The 13,264-nt window shown below is 58.4% G+C and overlaps 1 protein-coding gene across 2 annotated transcripts in view; it reads right to left on the bottom strand.

The window, feature by feature from the left end:
• Positions 1–306: 306 nt before the first annotated feature.
• PXYLP1 (2-phosphoxylose phosphatase 1) overlaps positions 307–13,264 on the bottom strand; it is a 58,337-nt gene continuing 45,379 nt past the window's right edge. For both annotated transcript variants that reach the window (XM_056121676.1, XM_056121675.1), the window contains exons 4-6: positions 11,776–11,902; positions 4,634–4,773; positions 307–1,266 (exon numbers count right to left, since the gene is read on the bottom strand). In XM_056121676.1, the coding sequence (XP_055977651.1) occupies positions 329–1,266; positions 4,634–4,773; positions 11,776–11,902 (1,205 nt within the window). In that variant the 3' untranslated portion in view covers positions 307–328. The remainder of the gene's footprint in view (positions 1,267–4,633; positions 4,774–11,775; positions 11,903–13,264) is intronic.

Here is a 13,264-nt window from a genome sequence, read left to right as displayed (position 1 = left end):
TTTGGCTGAGGTTGCTGGTTCTGGGACACCGGACCAAGTCGGGTGTAATGGGCAGTGGATGGGCACACTCTGCTCTCGTGGAAGCGGAGTCCAGCGGGGCGCACGCCCGGTCCTCCGTGGACCGCCCCAGTGTGCCAAGTAACTCGCACCCCAGGGGGGCCTGGTCCTGCCGGTTCCGCCCAAACCCTGCCCGCACTCCCGGACGCGGCGTCTCGCCTTGAGAGATCAGCCCCCGGGTACCCTCGGCGCCGGGCAGAAGCAGGCAGTGGGTCGCCCGGGCCCCCCTCTCCCGGCCCGGAACCCCACCCCGCCGCCAAGCGCCCCGCTCTCAGAAGCCCTCCCGGTGGCACGCCTCGTGGTAGGTGGCACCGGCCCCGCCCAGGCTCTCGAACATGCCCCTCCTGACGAAGCGGAGGAAGTTCTCCAGCGGGCACATGGGCCTGGCGGAACGCTGGTGGTGGTCGCGGCAGAAGGCCGTGCTGAAGGTGACGTCGGCGCCGTCGTAGAGGACCCGCACCCCGTGCGCGCGCGGCTCGGCGCGGTCCTGCCAGAGCTCCAGCACCAGCCTGGCGGCGAAGCGCGGGAACCTGGCCTCGGACAGCCCCAGGGCGCTGAGGACGGGGGACAGCGTGACGTCGTGGGCCGAGTACAGCGCGAAGACCTCGTCCCGCGCGCCCTCGGCCAGGCGCTGCATGCGGCCGGCCGTCTGGTTGAGCAGCGGGTGGGCGCCCAGCAGCGCGTAGGCGCGGTACAGCTGCTTCTCGCGCCGGTCGCGCTCGTCGTCCAGCTGGTGCGCCTTGAGCACGCGGAGGTGGCCCAGGTCCAGGCAGCCGCTGCGCGTGCAGGGGAAGCTGACGTTGTGGCACAGGTGGCAGAGCATGGAGTCGATGGGGTTGGCGGCGCGCAGCTGCTTGGCCGGCACGTCCACGAGGCGCGCCATGTCCCCGTAGGTGGCCTCCAGCCGGCGGTTCTTCAGGCGCAGCAGGTACTGGCGCCGCTGCTCCCGCTCCAGGTACTGGTTCCTGGCGGGGCAGTAGCAGCTGCCCGAGCAGAACAGGGCGCTGGGCTGGTGCCGGAAGTAGACCTTGGCCCAGTCGAAGTCGGGCAGCAGCCCGTAGAGCAGCGCCAGCCCGCTCTGCAGCGTGCGGCTCTTGCCGGTGCTCTCCAGGTAGAGCTGCGCGCCCGCCCAGCCGTCGGGGAGCAGGCGGTGCCTCTTCAGGTAGATGTCGCGCAGCAGCTGGCCGTTCCGCAGGTGCTGCACCACGCCTGCGGCCAAGAGAAGCCCCGCGGGCGGGCCCGCATGAGCTCCGGGCAGGGGCTGGGGGGCTTGGCCAGGGCCCTTGGCGCTCCGGGCTCACTCCTGGCGGGGGCTCCGGGGACCCTCTCTGGGGTGCTGGGGATGGCCAGCCCAGCTCTCCGCCCGGCCCTGGCTTGAGGTTGGGTGGGACGGGACATGCCCAAGGACCCCGCACGCCACATCCCGGGTGCCGGGGCTCAGGCTTCCGCCCCAAGACCTCAGGGGGGTGCACAGGGAGCTGGAGGGCAGGAGCGTGGTGCCCTCGTCCTGGGCCACCCGCAGGGCCCGAGACCTCCAGGTGGCTGCTGTGGGACTGGGCTGGGTGGGGGGTAAGGGATCGAACCCAGGGCCTCACACGTGCAACGCGAGTACTGCATTGCAGAACCGCCTCCCGTCCCTCTCTGCTGCCCACCGCACTCCCCAGGGACATCCAGACCCAGCTTAGAGTCTGCTGACAGGACTGAGCCACTTTCCTGCCCCGGGGAAGCCGTGAGAACAACTTCCGGTGTGAGCCAGGGACGAAAAGGCCAGGGGGGCGTCTGGGAAGGAGGAGAGTCGGGAGGGATCCCTTGGGCACGCTGGGTGTGGCCAAACTGCACCCCTCCCCAACCTCCACCCCCACATCTCCAGGCCCCTTTGTTCTACAGGCTGTTTTTCATTAACCAAAGCTGAGGTCCGCACCCCTCTCGCCCCAGCTGAGGCAGGTAGGTACCGCTGGTCAGCGTTGGCCGCGGTTTCCATCCTGCACAGACCAGGAGCCTGAGCCTCAGAGCTAAGAAGGAGCATAGCCCATGGGCTGAGCCCACGGCCTTACACTCCAGGCCCTGCTCACGAGGGCCCCCCGCCCCACACTCTCATGCAGAAACAGAGTTCAAGAGTGACAGCCACTCCCCTCCACACACAGGGCTGTCCTGCACAGCCTCCTCCCAGCTGCTTTGCCTTTCTCTGCAGACAAAAGCCTCATCCATCTAGGCTGCGTCCCCTCCCAGTCGCTCCCCTCGGCCTTCTCTGTCTCCTGCTCCCCATGTCAAAGAAATGACCCCTGCCTTGCACCCTTGGACCCTGGACCCCTAGAACTGTCAGCATGCACCAAGTCCAGCACATACTAGTCCCGAGCTGGGAACTGGATACCCAAAGGGCATTTACCTTCCCACTGGCCCTCTTTATCCCCCCCACAGGCTGGGGTTACCCTAGAGAGTCCCCCGACCTTTGCAGTGTAGCTGACTCTCTCCCTCCGCTCCCCTAGCTGTGGGCCCTGCAGTCACCACTGGAGGGTTTCACTCGTCCCTGACACTTAGCAGCTGCAGAGCACCTTGAACTGAGTCGCTACCAGTGACCAGTCTCATATCACAACTGTGGGGAAGGGTCCGCTGGGGAAATGACAGTCACAGCAGCGCTGCATTTTAAATCACACTTTAACTAGAGGCTGGAAGTGTGCAGTTGGGAATATGGGCACCTAAAACCATCATTAGCGGTCCTGGAATGCACAGTACTTCAATCAATACAGATAAAAAAGAGAATAAATTAGAGGATAACGGTGACCTCACTGGAAGAGAATGAGAGAACAGGAGCAAACGTGATACCTAGAAGGACGCTGGGTTAGAAAGCAAGTGAGGGGTGGGGGAGGTGGCCAGGTTGCAGTTCTGGGGGGAAATGCATCGGTGCCTTGAGAGCAGAGTGCCCGGGGGAGGAGGCCGAGGAGGAGGAGGAGGAGGAGGAGGAGAAGGGGAAGAGGAGGAGGAGGAGGAGGAGGAGGAGATGAAGGAGGGGAGAGGAGGAGGAGGAAGAGAAGAGAGGGAGAAGAAGGAAAAAGAGATGAAAAGAGAAAGAGATGAAAGAGAAGGAATAAGAGAAGGAGGAGGATATAGAGGAAGAGGAACAGATGGAGGAGAAGGAGGAGATGGAGGAGGGGGAGAAGGAGAAGAAGAAAAAGAGACAAAAAAGAAGAGGAGACAAAAGAGAAGGAATAAGAGGAGGAGGAGGAGGAGAGGGAGGAGGAGGGGAGGAGGAGGAAGAGACAGATCAGAAAGGAGAGTAGAGAAGCAGGGAGATAGCACAGTGGTTAGGGCATGCTTAGCAAGAGCCCAGCGGGGGGGTTGCTTCTTGGCACCCTCGGGAGTTCCCTGAGGTCCCAGCACTCCTGGGTGGCTGAGCACCACTGAGCATCATTGAGCATCACTGTATCCTCAAATCCTCCCAATGCCAGTCAGGTTGGCTGAGAATCACAGGGGGGTCCTCCTGGGTCATGAGCACTACTAGCCCCCCCCCCCATCACTGAAAAAGAAATGGAAAAAGAAAGAAAATTCAGAACGAGGGGATGGAGAGAGAATGTGGTCTTGCCCATGACCACGCCCAGTTCGGTTGCTGGCACTACACGTGGGCCCAGACACCCCCCCAGTGTGCTTCGAGCACCGAGCCAGTAGGAGCGCCCGACACAGCCGGGTGTGGCCCCCAAAGACGCACACAAGCGAGGTAGGAATGAACGACTGTCTCAATGTGGACCCCCCAGAAAACAGCCTCTGGGCCCTCGAGGTCACCCCAGTTCCCAGGCAACTGACACTGGCCCCGGAATCTCACCATCGAAAGCCTGGCTAACGCGACAAGGCCTGTGTGCTGAGACCCGCATGGCCCAGGGAGGATCCCAAACCAGACACGGCCCCGGGGCGAGCCCGGTGCTGACCGACCCCACCAGCCACCTCAAAGCCAAGAAGTGGTTTCTCTCCCTCTTCCACTCAAGTCTGTGTAGCCTGCAGAGAGGGTGGCCCGGACCTTGGCCAGTGCGGCTCTGCTCAGGGTGACCCGGTATTCTGGGGACAGAAGCCAAGGCCACACCCAGAGCTTCACGGGGGCTAGTCCTGGGTGTGTGCCCGGGCTCGGGCCAGGGTGGGCTTCGGGCAAGGGGAGTCCCTGCCCCCTGCCCCATCTCGCTCGCTGCTTCCCTCACTGGTCTGTCCTCTTTTCTCTTTCACGAACAGGGTCTGCTTTTATAACAAGAGATTCAGGCTGGGGACAGAGAGACAGTGCAGCGGGCAAGATGCCTGCCCTGCACACGGCCGGCTACCACACAGAGTCCCCCGGGCCCCACCAGGGGTGATTCTTGAGCACAGAGCCAGGAGTAACCTCTGAGCATCACTAGGTGAGGTCCCCAAGCAAGCGAACAAACAGACAAATGAACAAGAACAGGAATGTTCTAAACTTAGGGGCCTGATGTTTGAGGAGACCCCATGGTGGGCTCTGAGCGGCTGGGGGGACGCCGATCTCCCCTCAAGACCTCCCTGCATGCATGGCACCGTCCACGCGGGGTGGGGCAGGGGTGTGGGGACGAGGGCCGCCTACCTGTCTGCGTGAGCTCTCCCATCTCGCACAGCTGGTGGTCTGGGTAGAGCGGGAGTGCATGGAAGGGGCTTTCAAACGCCGCTCGGGGTCCTTTTGACATGTGGGCGACGAAAGCTTCCAGTTTGGGGTGGTAGGGTTTCCTACAAAGACACACAGAGCTGGTCAGCGCGCCCCCGGATGCCCATCCCAGTCCAAGTCCAGCCTTTGGCTTCGCAGGCCTCACTCCTACAAGACTGAGCCACATTCCTGGCTGCGGTCAACAAGCGAATCTGTCTTGGGGGGCATGAGGTGAGGCGGGCGTTGGTGGTGGTCGGTCCCAGTGGTGTTCGTGAGACTGTCTGGAGCCAGGGATCGAACCCAGGCCTCCTGCCGGCCACGCTCCGCCCGTCCACTCTCCCCGCGGCCTCCCGAGTGCGCATGTCCTTTGCTCACCCGCCCTCGAGCCAGTCAGTTTCGCACTGTCCCACGTCATTGTTCTCCTACACCCACCCCTCCCGGCCACGCCAGCCTGAGCCCCTAACCACTGCCCTTCACTTCTAGGCCCCCAGTCTGCACCTCCATCCCCAGGAAGCCCCTAGTCAGGCTCCTCCATTCTCTTCCCTTGCCCTGTCTCCAACGGCCATCTGCTGCCCAGTCCTGCAGTGTGACCCCTCCCTCCCCCCCGGGGCTTCCCCACCCCTCCCTCCTGCACCCCACAGCACCCTGGCTCAGGCAGCCTCGTCCGGATGGCCACGGCTCCATCCCCTCCCCTGCCAGAGGGGCGCTGGCCTGTCACGTTCTCCCTGTCTCCGGCTTCAGCTTCGCCTCTCCTGGTCCCAGCCCACTGGGGTTCAGGAGGACCCCGGCCCTCTCCATGCGAACTCTGTGCTCGGGCCCAGCAGCCGGCCCCCTTCCATTCCTCCCACACCAATTCTTTATACTTCCAGCACTTTCCATGCACTGAGCCCTCCTCCAGGGAACTCTACCCCAACCTTTCTAGGAATCCTTAACTTTCAGCTTCAGGAAAGACTCCCTTGAAGAAAATGAACTGGGGGGCTGAGGCAGTGGTACAGCCGGAAAGGTGCCAGCCTTGGACTGACCCGGGTTTGAGCTGGCACCGCATACGGCCCCCAGGGTGCCCCCAGGAGGAAGCCCCGAGAACCACCAGGTAAGGCCAGACCATCAGCCTCCCTGGCGCCCCTGGCAAAATGAACTGATTCCCACAGCCAGAGTGACTAGAGCACCCGCCCCACGGCCTGCTTTGAGTTTTACACTTTCATGCCTCGCTCCCTGCAAATGGTAATGAGAAACCAAAAAGCGATTCGTTGATGGGATCCGAGTCTCCTGACACTGCTGTCACGACTCACATGTGGAAAATCAAGATAGAATTTCTTTCTCCTCACGACTATACAATTTCCTTGGGCAAGGAAATGACCTATAAACACATACACATTCTCTCTCTCTCTCTCTCTCTCTCTCTCTCTCTCTCTCTCTCTCTCTCTCTGTCTCTCTGAATAATGAAATGACCTATAAATAAACATACCTTCCCTTGGAATAACAACGATGCCTGGGATGTAGATACCTCTTAAAGAACAGAGTTGGGAGGGTTCTAATGGCCCAAGGCACCACTCTGGCCTGGAAAGCAGGAATATCGACCACCCACCCGAGGGAGACCCCCGCTGGCCGTGTCCCAATGAGCTGGGAACAGGAGCTGCTTTTTGAATGCCTGACAACAAGGGTTTATTATCTTTCAGAGACATAAAGCTGAATAAAACAATCCTTCCTGGAGAAAACAAAAGAATGCTAATTCAGGACAGGAACCTGAAAGGAATCAGCCTGGACCCTCTGGGGAATTATGAGTTTCCTAGAAAAAAAAAGATGTTATTTTCCCCCTGAGGTGAAAAGACATATATATATGTGTATATATATATATATACATATATATATATATTTGCAAAACTGGGAAATAAAACTTCCAGACTGAAAATGAGGCTGCCAAGGCAAGCCCACACAAAGACTCTCCATCACCTGGTGTCCAGGTGGAGCAGTGGTGGGTGGGGGGCGAAGGGGGCTTCCCAGAGGGCCATTTCCGAGATCCTGAGAAATTACCCCTTCTCATTTGAGAACTGACGTGTCGGTTGGCTGAAATAGCCAGTTTTTCTTGGCACCACACTGCTTCTTAATTAATACATGCATTCCCCCTTCCCCGTTTTGGTGGGGGAGGGGCGCTGAACACACCCAGCAGGGCTGAGCCTCAGCCGGGTTCAAGCGACCATGTGGTACCAGGGATCCGACCAGGGTCTCCTGCATGCCAGGCCAGTGCCTTCACCCCAGTCTCTCTCCAGCCCCAGTGTGTGCATTTCTAACTGCTCATGAAAAGTGGCTTCTGATTTGGAAAGAGAAAGGTCGGTGGGTCACAGAGCATGGGACCAGAGCAATCCAACAGCAGGCAGGCACTTGCTTCGCACATGGCTGACTCAGGTTTGATCCTATGAGTCTGAGATTGGATCCCATGAGCCCAACTGGGGTGATTCTTGAGCACAGAGCCAGGAGTAAGCCCTGAACACCGCCAGATGTGGCCCCAAAGCCAAAAAAAAAAAAAAAGAACAGATAGGGTGCACCTGTTTCATGGGCAGTGGGCCATGCTGCCACCCACGGTGCCCGGACCAGGGGATGGGGTGGGGAGGACCCTCCAAATCACAGCTACAAGTGCCCCATCTTTAGTTGCTCTGTGGAACCTTGAGACTTCCACAGTCCACAGCATTGAATGTGACAGGTTGATGAAAATAACTCCCCCACCCACCCCCGTTTTCAGATTCAGAGATTTGGAAGGAAGGATTTTGAGATGGACCAAGAAATAATGAACAAAGACACCTGTGAAAGTGCATAGAAACGTCTTGGGAAAAGAGACCAGATTTGAGATTCGGTTTCCTGGTGGTACCGGGCGCACATTTCAAGGTTTGTGCAACCATGGCCGCTGTCTGGCGCAGCACCAATTCATGATGCTTCTGTCATCAAGGACAGCTTGGGGGGGGGGGGGGGCTGCCATGCAAGACATTCTAAGTCAGCCCTGCTATTCACTGTCAGCAACTATTATGGCCACTATTATGACTGGTAAAAAATATCAAAGAGAAACATCACAGGACCAGAGTGATAATGCAGTGGGGAGGGACTTGGCCTTCCAAGCAGCCAACCCAGGTTTGAGCCCCCGCAGGAGGGATCGCTGAGTGTAGAGCCAGGAGGAACCCCTGAGCCCAGCTGAGCGTGGTACCAACCTCCCCCTCTGTCCCAGCCCCTGCCAAAAGAAAAAGAATGTTACGAATTTAAAAAACAAAATAACAGGTCTAAGGAGAGACATAGGAGGGAAGGACCACAGATAGGGACTCCGCAGCAGTCTTCAGATCACAAGAGCGACACTGCCAGGGGACTGTGAGAGAGGAATGACCAGTCCCATTGATGCAGGCAGGATAGGGAAGGCCCCCTCCCAAGGCAATGGCCAGCGCCAACCTTGCAGAAAATAGGAAAAACAGGAACTCTGGCCTGAAAAGATCCTCACCCATCACAGCAAACAGCCCCAAGAAGCTCTGCAGGAACAAAAGGCCAGGAGAGGAATTTCAAAGACCATCAACAGTCCCAAGCCCCCTGGTAACCTCCTTAGCAACAGGCTTTGACCTAGGTAGAAGCCCCACATGGGGGCAGGTTGGAGAAACGCTATAAAGGCGACCTTGAACAAACGAAGCGCGGGCAATATGCTGCCCGAGCCCATGTGCTACCTGCGCCCACGTGGCCAAGCACATGTGGTGCCTGAGCACATGTGTCACCCTCATCCCCCTCTTGAGATGTGCACTTTCACGCTTTCCTGTGTAATGCTGGGATGTGTGTAGGGGCTCTCTCCGCCTTTGACGAAACCCGGGTTCTCTCTTGAGCATGTTACTCTCCACCCTTTCCCACTTTCTCTCCCTCCTTCCCTTCCAATCCCTCCAAATAAAATCTATTTACTTCACTGCTTGTCTACTCCTGAAATTCCTTTCTGCGAGGCGAGACAAGAACCCAGGAACCCTGAGTCCTAGATGGCAGAGGCGGATGGGGAGAACGTGATCGTCTTTCTCCTTCCTGCTTCACGTAAGTCACCCGTGGGGCCCACTGACATCATCATGGTCAGGAATGTTCCAGAACATTCCAGAATGGGCCACCCCACCTCAGAGATGTGAAAGGTTGGCCCCCAGGAGAAAAGTTCCCCAGGCCTTGGAAGGTACCTGTTCTGGGGCTTAAATCTGTTTGGGGCCCCTAGGAGGGCGTGTGTGGGCAGCAAGGCTGGCGCTTCCCCCTGACACCCGGGCCTCCTTATAGCTGCCAGGCCCAGCGACTCGGATGCAGGATGCCTGAGTCCAGGTGCCTAGAGGTGGGGGTGGGGGCGGGGGTGGAGGCAGTTTCATGGGAAGATGAGCTTCAAATGTCAGGGTGCCAGGAAGAAGGCCTGCCTGCCTGCCGGGCACCTTCTCTGGAAACAACCCAAACAGGGGCCCAGGAATCTTCCAGAATAGCGGGGGGGGGGGGGGGGGGGGGGGGAGGCAGCGCCCTCGTCTGAGCCCAACCCTTCACGTCCTCTGGAGACCCAGGAGGACATGGCTCTATCCTCACGCCTGAGGCCGCCCCAGTTCATCCCACCCACCAGCCCTGCTGGTGAGGGCTCCAGGGCCCACAGTTGTAAGACTGAAGCTTAGCTGTGCCATCGAGCAAGGCCAGTTCCCTCCCCACCCCTGCACAGCCCTGCACCCCCCCCCCCCCCCAGCCGCATCTGCTTGGAAGTGATCCGGAAACTCAAGGGTTAACTGCCAGCACACCAGGTGGGTGTCCTGAGGGGCTGTGGAGGCCACACAGCAAGCCAGTGGCAGGGTCACAGGTCTGAAAAGGAGAGGGGAGAACAAGAGGGATGGGGATGGGACCCCCCCCCCCCACCAACCAGGGCAGAGGAAGGAAGATTCCTCCACCCAACACGGGGCCAAAGACGCAGATTCCCGCCAGCCAAGAGCTCCCAGGGGCCTTGGCAGGAAGTGAAAACTGCAGGAAAGCTTCTTGGTTCCGTTCAGGAACAGGACGCCGAGAAAGCGCTGATCCGGAGCAAACTCCCGTCATCTGCTGCTATTGATTTTCTCTTTCATGGTTTTGGTTAGCTGAACACCCAGCCGTGATCAGCGGGTGACGAGCTGGGTGTTCAGGGGTCGCTCCCAGCAATGTGCCAGGGACCAGACATGCCCGGGACCTGAGCTGGGCTTCTGGCGTGGGCAGCCCAAGGGGCTCTCTCTGGCCCTGTGATCCAGTCGCCACTCACAGCTCAGGTCTCCTCCCTGGCCCTGCACTCAGGAATCACTCCCGACAGTGCGCAAGAAACGGTTATGAGATGCCGAGGATCGGCTTTAACTCCTGCACCATCTTTCAGCCCGCAAACCCGGAGGCAGTCCCGGTTCCACTAGCTGGGGCTGGAACCAATTCACAAGTATCAGCTTCCCACTGGCCTCCTGTACATCTTCTCCAGGGCCCCACCAGAGGTGTCCCGTGCCCCCAGCACACTGGCTTGGACCGGGTCCGGCATTTGAGGGCCAGTTGTACCTTTAATCTGAGTCAGGCCGTTTCCCTGTGCACAGGTTAGTTCCACTCCCTGTTCAAGGGACCTTCACCCTAACGGCTCTCAGCCCAGACAGGGCCGGCTCGTGCTTCGGTGAAGAATGCAGAGGCCGGCGGGGGGACACGCAGGAGCCCACGGTCATTCCTCAGCTCTGCAGTGCTGCCCGGGCCTCTGAGCACTGGGCCATTTGGGCCCCTTCCCCAGCATGGTCTGGGCTGCAGGGAAGAGGGGGCGAGGGGAGGGGAGGGCTGAGGGGGGAAGAGGGTAGGGGTGAGGCAAGGAGGGGGAGAGGGTAAGAAGGGGGCCCGAGTGCAGCCTGCCATTTCTCCAGCTCTGCAGTGCAAGTGGACATTCCCCTCCAGCATCTCGCTGTCCCCTCGCTGTCCCCCCGTGTCACCCCGTTTTGAAGAGAGGAGATGGAGCCTGGGAGGGTGTGACAGCCCTGGCCCTGAACCTGAGCAGAAGGATGGAGCTCGGGGTACCGTGGCCGGCCTCAGTGGTCACACACCAGCAAGCATCCCCACCCTGACCTGCGACTCCCCTGTGCCACCATGGGGGCCACCACACAGGTCCTGCTTGGCATGGGACTCGCCCACCCTCCTGAGACTCGGTCTGGGGTGCAGATGACAGAAAACTGTTGTTGTTGATGGTGGTTGGAAGGACAGAACAGTAGGATAACAGTGGTTTTCAGGGCGACATCTGGTGATGCTCAGGGGTGACTCCTGGCCCTTCACTCAGCTCACTTCTGGCAGTGCTCACAGGACCATAAGAGGCACTGGGGATCGAACCCAAGTGAGCCACATGCAAAGCAAGAGCCTTTCCTACTGTACTATCTCTTCAGCCCCCAAACTCTCTCATTTTTTTCTTTTTTTCCCTTTTTGGGCCATACCTGGAAGTGTCCAGGGGTTATTCCTGGCTCTGCCCTCAGGAATTACTCCTGTGCTTGGGGAACCCAATGGGATGCCAGGGACTGAACTCAGGTCAGCCATTTGTAAACACCCTACCCACTATACTATGGCGCTGGCCCCCCCAAAAAAGAACTTTAAAAAACTGCAACTGAGGGGCTGGATGGCAGTGCAGGAGGTCACACACTTGCCTGGAAAGAGGACAGAGTAGCAGATGCTGGCTGGACCCTGAGCACTGCATAGGGCCGGTCCCCCGAGCACTGCCAGGGATCTTTGTTTTGTTTTATTCTGTTTTTGAACCACACCTGGGAGTAAACTCAGGGCTTACTCCCTGCTCTGTGCTCAGAGATTACTCCTGGCAAGCTTAGGGGACCATGCAGGGTGCCGGGAATCGAACTGGGGTTGACTGTGTCCAGGTCAACGTGCCATACCTGCTGTATTCTCTCCAGCCCAGCGGGGTCACTCTTGAGCACAGAATCAGGAATAACCCCTGAGCACCACCAAGTGTGACCCCCCCCACAAATACATACATACATTATACAAATATATATATATATGTATACATATATACATATATATATACATACACACATAAATATACAACCAAATCAATTTTTTAAGGTGCAATGTACCTGTCGGCCACCAGAGTGCAGTCGATTTCTGGGCGCTTGGTTTTGGGGATGACGTAGAGCGGGTACCTGTCCCCGTGGCGGATAAACACGTGCACTGAGACCAGCTTGAAGTGGTGCGGGGCATGGCCTGGGGAGAGAGTCTGCCAGTTAGTGAGCACTCAGGAAATGTCTATTGACAAGGATTGTGCGGAAGTGGAGGAGCAGGGGAGCTGGTGGGAGAGGAAGAGGATGGTGCCAAGGAGCGCTGATGAGGTGCCGGACCCCCAGCAGCCTCTGGGAGGTCAGTGAGATGTGAGATGGCATCTACCAACCAGAGGAGACTCAGAGAAAGCCTGGAGCTGATGGTTTCTGCTCAAAGCTCTACCAGGGCAGGCCCCCAACGATGAGACATGCCTTGCTCCTGGATACACCTGTGGGCAGCCCAGCTCACGGGACAAGCCAGGGTCCCTTCACTGCCCGCACCGGTGATTTGAGGAAGTCCCAGAGCCGACTCAGAAGCAAGGGGCCACTGAGGGTGGGGTCCAAGTCTCCAGGCTGCCGTCCCACCCAGCTGCTGTACACGGGGAATCCTCCTCACAAGACCCCGCCCGTCACCTGGAGCTTCTCGCCTTCCTCTCCCCTCCTTTCCTTTCCCTGAGAAAGACTGCTGAATCCGGCCACTTGCCCTCTCATCCTTCACTTTCAATCTTGACTGAGGGCAAGAACCCGAGTATCTGTGTCTGCTACAACAATATGGTTCTGAGTCTTGCCAGGAGTGCACCCTGAGCACAGAGCTGGGAGTAAACCCCGAACACTGCTGGGCGTGGCGCAAAAATCAAAACAAGAATAATTTACTTTTTAAAAAATGCAGGGGCCAGGGGCTGGAGCAATAGCATAGCAGGTAGGGCATTTGCCTTGCACAAAACCATCCCAGGTTCAATTCCCAGCATCCCATATGGTTCCCCGAGCACCTCCAGGAGTGATTCCTGAGTGCATGAGCCAGGAGTAACTCTTGTGCATTGCTGGGTGTGACCCCCCCCCAAAAAAAAGCAGGGGCCAGAGAGATAGCACAGTAGGTAGGGCGCTTGCCTTGCACATGGCCAACCTGGGTTCTATCCCTGGCATCTCATACAGTCCTCCAAGCACCACTAACAGTAATTCCTGAGTGCAGAGGCAGGTGTAAGCCCAGAGCATCATTGGGTGTGTCACCCAACGTTTAAAAATTTAAAAATATATATTTAAAAACCTGCAAATGATAAGAGTCAGAGGGGGTGGGAGGCCTTCTGGGGAGCCACGTGTTACACAGAGTGGTCCCTGAGCCCTCCCTCCTGGCAGCCACAGTACAGAGGGTGCTCTGGGCACTCCAGTGTGATGGGTGAGGCATCTCAGTCCCAGGGACTCATTCGAGCTCCAGCCTCAAGGCCAGGGGTGCTGAGCGGCTAGGGAAGAACAAGACTAGAGCAAAGTTCCTGCAGACTGGGAGGCCAGACCTACATCCCACGGGATGCTC

The sequence above is a fragment of the Sorex fumeus genome, unplaced genomic scaffold (assembly GCF_029834395.1).
Source record: "Sorex fumeus unplaced genomic scaffold, SorFum_2.1 ptg000044l, whole genome shotgun sequence".
NCBI lineage: Eukaryota > Metazoa > Chordata > Mammalia > Eulipotyphla > Soricidae > Sorex > Sorex fumeus.
This window is presented reverse-complemented; position numbering and strand designations above follow the sequence as displayed.